Here is a 12,960-nt window from a genome sequence, read left to right on the forward strand (position 1 = left end):
GTCCATTTATACTTTCAAAACTAATTTAATGATAGTTTTTCAAATATATCTCCATAATTTCAATTTTCAAGGCTTGACTTATTTAAAACTTGGTTGAATTCATGTTTTCAAGACATAAAGTAGGGGTATTCCACCATTTTCAAGATATTAATTAGAGGTATTTAATGAAAAAGTTTATACAATCAATTATTCCTTGGTATGTGTTTTTTTCTCCAAAATGGACAGATAAAAAGGGACGGAGGGAGTACTACATATCTTTGAGTTTTGCTTACTTTGCACATAAGAGTGCGCGGGGGTCTAGTGTGTTGTGTTGAGTGCGCGCGCGCGGGAGAATGGAGATAGAGAAAGCGAGATTGATAAGTTTGGCACTTGATTTCGGATTCGATGAAGAAACTGCCAAGACTGGTTTGGATCATCTTGTTCATCTTTATGGTCAGAGATTCTTAACTTTCACTTTTTCGTCTTGCCCATTTCAATTCTGCTATTGTTTTCACTTAAAGTTTCAATCTTTATGTCTTCTTGATTCTATTTGTAATTAGGCTACTTCTAGACAGCTTGGATTGTGTTTTTTTTTTTTTTTGCATTATTATTGTCATTAGTCTTTTTGTATGTATGATATTGGGAAGTTTATATATTGAATGATGGAATGCAAGAAGCAACAATTTGCCTTGACACCTCTTTTTGGATGCGTAAATTAATCCTGAGCTACAATGCTACATTTGGATACCTCGGGTTTGTAGCATTGCTTTTAAAAGCAAATGGGGTGAAATTGAATTGATGTTTAAGGCTTTCGAGTTTTCTTGGCATTGCGAAATTAGGTATTATTAATAATTTGGGATGTCAAGTCTTTTTAATCATCTTTCATACACATATGGTTAGTACATTTTGATTCTCAACTGAATTGGCGACTTGGCGTAGTCTCTGACATGTAAAAAGGGAAATGTTTTAGGTTAAAATTCCCAAGTCACATTGTAGTAATTGTTATAATAAGTTGTCCCCCCTAATGAAATTAAAATGATTTAGAGAAAGTCTATGTGAAATTTAATGGATTTATGATGAAGTGAGTGCAAATTGTCAGTAATCCGGGGTTTATGACCTTGGAAACTAGTATATCTTAGATTTTCTGTATCGTCTAGTAGTCTTGGGCATCCATCGTCCAAAAGACCATTTAGTTTTTTCATTAAGACAAGATGACTGCATGGCTTGATTGAACTTATTGTGTGGGGTAGTTTTCCTCAGCAAGTCTACTTGATAACTTTGATGACTATGGAAACCTAGAAGGACTCTTATCAAATTTCCTAGTAAGCGTATTATTTTGGATGGAACTTCTTTAGTGGAGTTTATAAAGTTTATTAGCTGATGCTTGGCTTCAACCTCATGATGCCTATCTTTACTTTTTGTAGGTGATGAAGGTCAAGAATTTATCACTGTGGAGCACTGTGGCGATGATTTTCTTGTGGCACTTGCTGAATCAATAAAAGGGAATGAAGATTGGGATGATTTACAAACCCTTGAATCACAGGCATGTGGAACTTTGGCTGACATGTTTGACAAGGATGTCCCCAACAATCATATACCAGCTGTTGATGCAAATGCAAAAAAAAATCTGTATATTATACACGACTCACCTGAACCTCAGAAACGGCAAAACTTTATGCATTTAGATTCTTCAAGTGACAATGAAGATGAAGAGTTCAAAATATTAGAGAAAAGTAGCATCAGATATCCCCCCTCTGGCAGCAAGAGGGTCAGCCAGGTGTTTCTCTCAACCAATAGCTTTTTAAAATTCGAAACACAAATATGTGTTCCTTCTATTTCATTTTGGATTCAATTTATAAGGTTCTATCCTTGAGAGCATCTCCAATGGGGCACCTAAATCATTCTTTAGAAAATAATATAATATATGGCTCCTAGCAAGTTTGAAATATTGAATATCATGACAACTCCAACCCTACTCTTTATACTTGCTCATTTATATTTTATTATTATTTGAAAGAAACATTGGAGAGAGAATTGAATAGAATTGGAGGGAAGTAAATATTATATTCAATGATAATAAGTTAAGAGCACTTAGGTACTCTTTGAAAGAGAGGAGAGAGAGTAGGTTCTTAAATTTTTAATGAGCCACTAGGAGCACTATTTTTTTTCCACATCTTTAAATTTAAAGTTAAGAGCTTGCTCAGATAAAGATAAACAGAATGAAAAGTTTTTTTTCCCGACATGTAAACGCCAAAAAGAAAGTCATGTATACTATCAAATATATCGATGTGTCTCTATGTTGTCAAGATACGAAGCAAATTAAATTGGCTGATCTTCCCTGTATAATAGTTTGGCCTTATGCACCAAAAACAATGGACTTTTTGTGCATAAAATTAATGAATTGGAAGTTTGGTTTTTTGAAGGATTACAAGAGCAACATTACTCGAGATCCTGTTTCATCCAGTTCCAACATAAGTGCATCATCTGGGACATTAAATACCAATGAAACTCTAAGTTATGAGATGTTACAGTCTTTGGATGATATTGAGTTGGCAAATGTTGTCATATTTGGTAACCGGATTTTCCGTCCATTACAACATCAAGCTTGCTCAGAATATCTGAAAAATCGTGATTGCTTTGTTCTTATGCCCACTGGGGGTGGTAAAAGTCTTTGTTACCAGGTTAGATTCCTCTGCCCTTATCTACATTTTCCTGTTATCAAAGAATGCTGTCATCCATTTTTTGTTATATGCTATTATGCTTTTTTTATGTATTCTCCTCTTGCATCTAAATCTGTCATTTCATTTGATGCAGCTCCCAGCTACCATGCAACCTGGTGTGACCATTGTTATTTCTCCCTTACTTTCTCTTATCCAAGATCAGATAATTACACTGAACCTCAAGTTTGGCATCCCGGCAACGTTTTTGAATTCTCAACAATCTGCCTCACAAGCTGCAGCTGTGCTTCAAGAGTTGAGGCAAGTGGTTAAACCTTTCTTCTATTCCATCTTATGGATTTAATTTTTCATTCCACTGGTTAAGTTTCTTGCAGTAAAAAATCAGGTTTCCCAGAGATCCTTCAAAAATATCCAGAATTAAAATGCAAAAAATAGTTTTAGTCAAAAGTCGTTCCAATGCATGATGCATCCAGCAGATGTACATAGTATTTGCTAGTATTTCAGCACTCACCAGCTTGCATTGTGTTCCATATTCCTAGAAGTGACAAACCATCTTGCAAACTCTTGTATGTGACTCCTGAGAGGATAGCTGGGAACCTTTCATTTCATGAGGTCCTAAAATGTTTGCACCTAAAGGTAACACATAAGATATATGGTTTAATATTTTATCTAAACTTCTAGTCAATTTTGAACACAAGTTAAGTTTTATATAGTACTGATGAATATTGTTTACTGCACAAATTAGGGGCTTTTAGCTGGATTTGTTGTTGATGAAGCACACTGTGTGAGGTATGCCTTAATACAACACATTCTGCTCTTAATTTTTTAGAGTTTTTGGGCTTAGATGACGATGAATAAATACAGTGGCATTGTGAATCTTGGGTATGAGAAGCAAGTTTTAGTTTTATTATATGGAGTGTTTAAATGGCTTTCTGTATTAGTTAGATATGTTATTGGAGCTGTAATTGGGTAGTAGAGTTAGCTGTAATAGCGTCCTGTAAGAGAAATTTTGTTTAGACATTTTTATACAATTGCTTTAACAAGAGACATCCCACTTTATCACTTTGTTTTTGTTTCTTTGCTGCTGCTCAGCCAATGGGGACATGATTTTCGCCCAGATTACAGGATTCTAGGATGCCTTAAACAAAACTTTCCAAATGTTCCAGTTATGGCTTTGACTGCCACTGCAACACAGTCAGTTCGTCAGGTAATTATATTGGAATAATAGTCTTTTGCCCGATGAATTTTGATCTTTTATACTGGGTTGATCATCTAGAATAGCTCATCACGAGTCATTACATGGACAGGACATTCTAAAAGTTCTGAGGATCCCTAATGCTACTGTCCTAGAGGCAAGTTTTGACAGACCCAATTTGAAGTATGAAGTGATGGGGAAAACAAAAGAACCACTAAAGCAGCTAGGAGAATTGTTGTTAAGCCGGTTTAAGAATTTATGTGGAATAGTATACTGCCTTTCGAAAAATGAATGTGTGGAGGTCTCTAAATATTTGAATGAGAAATGTAAAATTAAAACGGTATATTACCATGCTGGGTTAGCAGCTCGTCAGAGGATGGCTGTTCAACAGAAATGGCATACTGGAGAAGTCCATGTTGTTTGTGCTACAATTGCTTTTGGGATGGGAATAGACAAGCCTGATGTTGTGAGTCCTACTAAACCTGCATATTTACCTCTTTCTGCTAATTATATCATTGCTGCAGATAGAGACTGTTTATATAGTAATCTGTAGAGGAAATCTATAGTTGTTAACTATCTTGTTTGCTTATACGTTTTGTCTATCTTAACATATTCAAACTTCAATAATATATTCTGATAAAATGTCGTTGCGCCTTAGGTGTAATAGGACTGCCAACTGACTGTTTCTCAAGACTGGAGACTACATAAATGTTGCCAAAATTATTACCAAAGCAATAATATACCTCATGTTGATCTAATCTTTGTTATACAAAAACAAAAATTCTTCATGTGTTATCTTATTATATTTGCGGCGCATGCCCGTTTCTAAACAAATTTCAAACTTTAATATAAATATTTTGATTTGACTTGTAGCGGTTCGTTGTTCATAACACAATATCGAAATCAATTGAAAGCTATTACCAAGAATCTGGAAGAGCTGGCAGAGATAATCTTCCATCAGTGTGCACTGTTCTGTATCAGAAGAAAGATTTTAGTCGAGTTGTATGCATGTTACGTAGTGGACAGGGTTACAAAAGCCAAACCTTCAAGTTAGCGATGGAGCAAGCTAAAAAGATGCAACAGTACTGTGAATTGAAGGTGAGTCATTAGCAGCATCATACTCTTACTTCGAAAGGATTGAGAATGGAACTGGTCACATTACATGGTTATATTTATGATCAGAGTGTTTACCTGCAAAGATGAAAGCTTTACTAATATTTTATATTACTACAGACTGAATGTCGCAGAAAAAACTTGCTGGAACATTTTGGAGAAGCCTTTGAAAGAAGTGTCTGCAGATATGGCTCCAGTCCTTGTGATAATTGTCTCAAAGCTTCTTCATGAAGGTCTCTTATATTATTTAAAACTGATTTAGAGTTGGGTGATGGTGGACATTAATTTAGGTTTGGGGTGATTTTTGGTCCTCCTGTTACTAGCTTACCGCATATGTTAAGTACATTATGCAACAAGATTGTACGTTTCCTCCCTTCTGGAAATAGGAGTTTATTATAAATAGGTGTTAGTTGACTAAAATAGACTGAATTACAGTCTAAGCAAACACAACTGATTGGCAAAGTATATTTATAAAAGAAAACAAATTTTCTGAAACTTAATGGTTTCATGTCCCTATATGTTTGAAAATAGTAGATGATGCTTGCTGCAAAATGCAAATCAAGGTGAGGAGTGCAATGCTTTTCCTTATGACTTTCATGGTTATTATGACAGCTTTATATCTGAGATGGACATTTATTTTTAGGTTTTCACTTCATATTGTTAACGAAGTAATGAAGTTTTTGCATGAAATTTGTTAAACGTTCAACAACATTATTAATATATATCTGAGAGTAAGAGTAATGATCAATTGGAGAAATTCCAATGTTATACTCCTTCCGTCACTTCTTAGTTGTCACATTTGCAAAAAACACACATATTAAAAAAATAAATCATGGGCATTTGCTCTAGTACAGTGAGCCCATGAAGACTCTACATGTGAATGTGATCGAGATCACATGTTAACTGATCCTATATCGAACAAACCTATCATAACTCTTGATACCATGATAAATCAGGGAAAAATAATATGAAACCAGAGATTTTATTATAATCAACTAATAAATTATAATAGGAGAAGAGAGGTTTATATAGTCAGTATCTAAATAATAATAAGAAAAACTATCATCACAGGGTATCATCACAGGGCAACTGATATAATAAGCTTCTCGCTTATTATTAAAAATACTATATATATGTTTGTATGTGTGCGCGTGCGTACTACACACTTATTGATTATACAAGTACACTGAGTACAAGGATCTACAACTTATATAAACACGAGCATATATATATACAACTTATATACACACACAAGATATATTATTTTGTCTATTTTGACTAATTAACCTTTTCTAATTGTGTAAATTAATTAATTTTTTTAAAAGGTTGCTAAAAATTTACCTTTTCTAATTTGTAAATTAAAAAATTTTTAAAAAAAAGTTGCTGGAAATTATGAAAATTGCCATTCTGACATATCCGCACACCCCATTTACGTATCCCCGTGTATCCCCGTCTCTCTATCTTTGACGTCATCGATATTCGATACGCAAAGTGACGTATCTCATACGCATCCCGCCGCACCCCCGCATTGCGAAGTATCCCATACACAATTCTTCATCCAAGTGATGGATGAGTACCCCCGCATTGCGAAGTCATACACAATTCTTCATCCGGGTGAAATATCACTGCTTTCTAGTTCTCATCTAATTCATTGAGAGACTAAAGACACAGAAAGGCACCACATAGCGACACTGAATCCGGCAATTTCTTATCACAATATAGTAAGATCTTATACAGCTAACTGTCACAGACTCACGGTGCTGTTGTTTTTTGACCTTTTTCTTCATAAGGTCAGACCAGTTTCATAAAATGCGCGTGTATAGCATACTGAAAGGCCTGGTATTAAGAAAGAAGGCATTCACAAATTCTTCATTGTAGAGATAAGTTTAAATGAAGCCACTATCAGTAACAGATGCTCCGAGACAACATTGATTGATATGTAATAATACGACATATGGCTAAGAGGAAACATGGATACCAGTACATTAACTACGGAGTGAAGCAATGTAAAATTGATGCATAGGGTCTCTAATGAAATCAAAAGTTTAATATTAGTTTATACAGAAACTTTGGAACATCTTCTATCCCTCTTCTAAGTTTACAATTCAGTGCAAAAGACGTGCAGCAATGACTATAACTATGCATCTTATATTTCCCACGCCTGGATGAAAGTAGCGCCTCTTTTGCAGTTACATTCATGCTGCTACAGTCAAAAACGTTATAACTTGCGCATCAAGCAAAGGCGGACAGGATATTCTTCTTGAGAGTAAACTGATCAGCTTTCACGGCATTAATTGACTGCATACCAATACACAATGGTTATACCTCCAAATAGGCAAGAAGACGGATGTTATTAATTATTAACACTTTATTTAGCAAAAAAGAAGTATTAGCAAATTTTAACAGAAGAGAAACAAACAGTAGATTGTTAGAGTATGCACGAAAGGAAATGGAAAACAATAATCAATCGTTAGGCTTAATTTGAATAACTTCTTCACACCCATCATAGAATACAAAGAGGTGTTTTTGATTTAGGCTCGGGCATCTAGTACAATACAGATAGCACATATAGACTATTCTGATTCTACCAAAGCGATAAATCAATATATCAATATATCTGGAAATGATAGTTGTGATGAATTTTAAAGGTTGGAGCTATTTTGACAAGGAAACAACTGAGAGAACACGATACTGCAACCATTCTGCCTCACGAAATCATGACATGTATCTAATCTCTTTATTTCTTACTTGACTTAAATTTTCAATTTTTTTTTTCAAGATCAAAATTTCACTGTTATAATACATATAAAATAAAGATGATACCAGAAAAGACAAATCAGAAATTCCTGGATTTGGTGAAGAAATATAATGTTCCAGCAAAGCACCAAAACATAATGAAAACAGTGTTATTAATGCATGGCAGATCGCATGAGATGTATAAAGCGATAATACCTTGGCAAGGATACGATCCAACCGCTGAATTTCATTCTTAGCGTAATCAGCACCTTTATCCATGCATTTCTGGGCAGATTTCAGATATATCTCGCCATATCTGTAGTGACAAAAAGATCAAATATCATAATGCACATCCAAGTGGATATAATGATTGATCACACAATGATACAAGTATGGAGAACCATAGAAATTTCAACAACTGACACTGGAACACAACAACTCTGCAACATTAATGCAACCCTGATTACCTTGAAGAGGGTCCTTCTAGCTTCGCAACTTCCTCCTGCAAACGGTTATAAGCTGCTTTCTTTTCAACATCTCCAGCACTAACAAACTCCTTCACCAAGGTTTCCAAAGCCGCAACTACCCCAGCCTGCATTAAAAAAGAAAAGAGAATGTCAATAACATAGTTAAGATCAACATGTGGTTAATTAGTGCGCAACTATCCACTGACCTTTGAAGTAAGTTGTCCTTTCCCATCCCGGCTTGTACCACACTTCTCATTGATAAAATTTACAAAGTCATCTAAATCTCTGCCACCCTCATATTCTTCACCAGCTTTGTTGCCCTTGGGAAAGAACTTTAGAGTAGGATAGCCACTTACACCATACCTACATAGAAAATACTAGGTATCAGATTCGGAGGGATGGGTTTGTGGTCACAAATTCCAGAATAGATAGAGGATGCATCTAATATAAATTCAGGCACAGAAATTTTTGAAATTTGTAGATAGTTGATAGATGAAAATTTGGAATAAAGCACCTCTCCATGTTTGTAAAACTTACTTTTCTCCAATATCTTTGTGAATGTCGGCATCTATATTAGCAACAACTACATCTTTCTCCAAGTTAAAAGCTGCTGCAACCTTTTCATAAATCTACAAGATGAAAAGCAAAAAAAAAAAAAGATTCAATAATATAATCCGCACTTGATTTTATCTAGAAGTTTCATTCAGGAGAGATTGTTTTACTTACAGGAGCAAGGCTTTTGCAATGGCCACACCTGGAATATGTATAGCCACATTAATAACATAGCAAATTATCAGCTAAAATAGTAAAGAAGTCTTCTTCTAGAAAAACACTAAATGCTCTTTTTTGTCCATATCATGCAAGTAAAAAAATTAAGCTACAAATACATTAATAGATTATATCCACAACAGGAAAAGCAAAATGATCATGCATTCGTACCATGATGCATAGAACTCCACAAGGACATCCTTAGTTGTATCCAACACAATCTCATCAAAGTTATCAGAATTAAGCACGACAACACTAGAGGGCACCGCAGCTATCTTAACATTAGTACCTGAACAAAACAACTTATGCATGTCAGCATCATTTAATAGAGTTCTGGTCGAACTAGTTACTAGAAGCAAACATGCTTGGGAACTTCAACTAATATATATTATCAATTTCCATGCAATATAAGCATTACCTCCTTCACTATTCACAAATTCAACAAGGGCTTCGGCAGTGCGTGCGCCTTCATACCTTTTTGGAGAAAAATAAATTTAATAGAATAAAACTTATAACTGCAAAATCATGCACAAGTAACAAAATTAAAAAAGAAACTTGGATGAGGGTACAAAAGCTCACGATTTAGGCTCCAAAGACCCCTTAGGAAACCATTTAATGGTGGGGTACCCAGAAACTCCAAATTTGTTGCAAGTCTCCTTATGGTCATCACAATCTACCTGCTCAATAATGACGATTTTAATGCAATACAAATAAAAACCAGCTTCATAAATCACGCAAGGAGAAAACATTGTTAACAAATTTTGACATGAGAATTTTTTCAACTAAACAAAAACAAACCTTTCCGATCAAAACAGATTTTGCTTTCTTAAAACTTGTAGCAAGCTTCTCAAATTCAGGAGCAAGCTTTTTACAATGGCCACACCTGCAACATTACACAGATAAGATTTCCAACACCATACAATTAACTCAAAAGGACGTGCATAGCACCATAGAATATCATCTAACCGCTTAATATTATCTATCCAACTATCTAAGCGGATCATTTCCAATTACTCAAATGAAAACACATGAACACAAATAAGTGAAAAAGAACTAAGCAAGTTACCGATATATCATATATATTAATATCTACATTGTCGCATTGCCAGAAGCAGGGTTTTTACTTGACTTATTGGTAAATTTGTCACCAAATGAAGAGCTCCTATACAAACAGCCTACAATATCCGCACGCAGGCTGACACTTACTTTCCAATATGAATATTGCTACCAATTGAGTATCATCTAACAGTATGTCTGGACTTAAATTAGTATCATGACACTATTCGAGAAGTCGAAAAGAGTACCATAACCTAACCTAACATACAATCTATCAATCTGAAATTCCTATTCATCCAGAAACAAAAAATCAACGAGCCTAATTACAGATCCTGATAATTGAAAGCGATCAGAGCAACAATAGATACAACAATCTGTATGTATATATGTAGAAAAGAGGGGAGATTGAGAGTACCAAGGAGCGTAGAACTCGACGAGAGCAGCACGATCTTGACCAACCTCCTTGTCGAAGTTTTGATCAGTCAACACAACTACTTCGTCTGCTGATGCTGACAAGGATATTACATACAATCCCAGGATTGCCAAACCTAGACAGATCCGTGATGCCGCCATTTCTGTGTATTTCTATCTGTGTTTGTGTTTGAGTTTGGGATTGTAAAGATGGAGCGATTTAAGAGCGTTTTGTGTTGGTTTTATAACATCACATGTTGAGCTCGTAAACAAGAAAAAGCCACATTTTTCGTAATCTAGAAGCAATTTTTTTTATTTTTTAAATGATATAACTATATGAGGAATTATGACACGCTCCCACCAATCAGAAAGATGCTGTTGTATCAAAGGACTTCACGATATAAAACCTGCGACTTTTCTCGTATTTTTATCAAGATTAATCACCGATTAATCCTTGTTCCGTAATTCGTCGAACTGATTAAATCTCTGATTAACCACCGATCAATCCGATTAATCCTTGATCAATTCAATTAATCCCCGATTAATCTTTGTTCCGTAAGTTCATCGATTAAGTCCGATTTCCGCTTTTTACAACACTGTTGGTGGGCAATAATCTGTTATCCGATACACCCGGGTTCGAGATACTAATTTGTCAGGCATATAAGACTGCATTGTCCAAAAAAAATAAATTATTTTTACAGAAATTAAAATTTATTTTAAAAAAAATTATATAAAATTTAATATTTTAAAATAAACTCTTATTTGTTCTCATGTAATAAATATTAAACGCATTCTTAATATTCATATCCAAAACCATTACAAAAAATCTATATTTTAAAAAAATTATGGGGCCGTTTGGCTGAGCTTAAAATAAGTGCTTATTGCTTAAAATAAATAAGTGGAGTAGAAGTTAGAAGCCAGACAAGACTTATAAGTGATTAAAGTGTTTGGCAAATAAGCAGAAGTCCTGAAACAAAAGCTAGCATTCCTAGCTTTTTATAAGTGCTTCTTGACTTATTACACAAACAGTACGAAATAAGTGCTTCTAACTTATAAGCCCAGAAGTCGGCTTAAAAACCGTAGCCAAACACCACCTATGTCCTTAACTTATTTAGCCAAAAGATGTCCTGCATGTATTTAAACTTCACCTACTTTTATGTAAAATATTAATTTAGATTTCTACCCACATTTATTTTACTATATTCCTCCTGACAAAAGATATTTGTAAATTATAAATATATGTTAAATCCAAATCTGACCGAACTTTCTTCTTAATTTAAAATTTTGAATAGTTGATTCAAATCCGAAAACTGGCCTAAACAATTGATTATGCATACTCTTCCATACAAATTTTCAGCCAGAACGTGAAAATCAGACCGGATCACATTTATCGATTAAGGGTTCAGGGTCTAGTTTGATGTCACTGACAGCGACAGGAATAAAGCAAATTAAGAAAAATAAAATAATAAAATAAATAAAAAATCTTACAATAATATACATCTAAAATCCTGAATAAGGATGAACACGATTAAACAGGTGGTTAAAAATTTATCTTCTGTTGGTCCAGCTCCTGCGATGGACTTTGACTCGAGAATTGTTGAGAACACATACCCAATTATAAGATTATAAGTTATATTTGTCCAACAAAAACCTCAATAAAGATTGTGTATCTAGAATGATTAATGCCGGAACAAACAAGTTCTTCCTCTGTCCCTCTCATTTTTTAACATTTTTTTCACACTACTCGATACGCATTTTAAGGTGCATATAAAAAATAGTTCTATAACTTAATTTTAAAAATTTTCTTTTTTGTATAAAATTTTAAACATCAAATTTTTATTCAAAATAATTTATCGAACTACGTTTTACGAGAGTATTCGAATGCGTGCTGAGCCCCCGTCCCCTAATGTAAACAAATGAGGGGAACGGAGGGAGTATGAAATAAGGAATTGGGGAAGTGGCTTCACAAAATCAAGGAAAGAGAACGTTAGAGTTCTATGTTCGGATCGAACAGAGACGTGATCTTCGTATATTTAAGAGATAGACTATCCCAATTGAGTCCATTCGATTGGGCTTTGGCCGAGTGTTTACTCTTTTGACTCAGCTATCTAGACCTAAAATGTTCACGGCATTTTTTTTATAAGCAATAAATTCATTCAAAAACTCGGAAATTCTTACATCTGAAAGGAAATTAATCCTAACAGAGACAAAGACTGTGGATACAACCACACAAAAGAGCCCGAGAGAATACAGCTCTATGGCACTGACAAAACTGGGAAATAAAACCTAGAGACCTAAAAACTACATTTGCATTAGAATAAAACAAAGCAACAGACCAAAGCAACAGACCAAAGCCTGCCTACCAACAAAACTTAAATATTAGTACCGGGAACTTTCTTCACATGCAAGCCTCGCCGCCAAAACCTCACATCAGAAAATAGGGAAAGGCATGCAGCCGTTTAAGAGAGATTTTCTAGGGAAGCCACATCCTATAGATATCATCATGAAGGCAATACCTATAGCATAGAAAACCTCTAACTAATAAGAAGAACCACTG

The 12,960-nt window shown here is 34.6% G+C and overlaps 2 protein-coding genes across 2 annotated transcripts; one reads left to right on the forward strand and one right to left on the reverse strand.

Annotated features, from left to right (window-relative positions):
• Window positions 1–264: 264 nt before the first annotated feature.
• Window positions 265–5,465, forward strand: LOC108206648 (ATP-dependent DNA helicase Q-like 1). Its single transcript, XM_017377020.2, has 10 exons — window positions 265–432; window positions 1,404–1,756; window positions 2,403–2,660; window positions 2,794–2,957; window positions 3,197–3,293; window positions 3,403–3,446; window positions 3,750–3,864; window positions 3,965–4,318; window positions 4,726–4,950; window positions 5,086–5,465. The coding sequence occupies exons 1-10, from the start codon at window positions 333–335 to the stop codon at window positions 5,194–5,196; spliced, it is 1,821 nt and encodes a 606-aa protein (XP_017232509.1). The 5' UTR covers window positions 265–332; the 3' UTR covers window positions 5,197–5,465.
• A 1,459-nt stretch (window positions 5,466–6,924) lies between these two features.
• On the reverse strand, window positions 6,925–10,777 carry LOC108210093 (probable protein disulfide-isomerase A6). Its single transcript, XM_017381354.2, has 11 exons — window positions 10,408–10,777; window positions 9,735–9,819; window positions 9,516–9,613; window positions 9,355–9,410; window positions 9,108–9,225; window positions 8,895–8,922; window positions 8,706–8,797; window positions 8,375–8,531; window positions 8,169–8,293; window positions 7,918–8,017; window positions 6,925–7,263 (listed from the first exon to the last, which is right to left on the reverse strand). The coding sequence occupies exons 1-11, from the start codon at window positions 10,563–10,565 to the stop codon at window positions 7,198–7,200; spliced, it is 1,083 nt and encodes a 360-aa protein (XP_017236843.1). The 5' UTR covers window positions 10,566–10,777; the 3' UTR covers window positions 6,925–7,197.
• Between the last annotated feature and the right edge of the window lie 2,183 nt (window positions 10,778–12,960).

This window comes from Daucus carota, chromosome 2 (assembly GCF_001625215.2).
Source record: "Daucus carota subsp. sativus chromosome 2, DH1 v3.0, whole genome shotgun sequence".
Taxonomy (NCBI): domain Eukaryota; kingdom Viridiplantae; phylum Streptophyta; class Magnoliopsida; order Apiales; family Apiaceae; genus Daucus; species Daucus carota.

Coding starts and splice junctions, on each gene's coding strand:
- LOC108206648 (XM_017377020.2), top strand. CDS start 333: ATGGAGATAGAGAAAGCGAGATTGATAAGTTTGGCACTTGATTTCGGA. Junction 2,661..2,793: donor GTAAAAGTCTTTGTTACCAG/GTTAGATTCCTC, acceptor CATTTGATGCAG/CTCCCAGCTACCATGCAACC. Junction 4,951..5,085: donor AACAGTACTGTGAATTGAAG/GTGAGTCATTAG, acceptor ATATTACTACAG/ACTGAATGTCGCAGAAAAAA.
- LOC108210093 (XM_017381354.2), bottom strand. CDS start 10,565: ATGGCGGCATCACGGATCTGTCTAGGTTTGGCAATCCTGGGATTGTAT. Junction 8,923..9,107: donor GTGGAGTTCTATGCATCATG/GTACGAATGCAT, acceptor TACATATTCCAG/GTGTGGCCATTGCAAAAGCC. Junction 8,798..8,894: donor ATTGCAAAAGCCTTGCTCCT/GTAAGTAAAACA, acceptor TTCATCTTGTAG/ATTTATGAAAAGGTTGCAGC.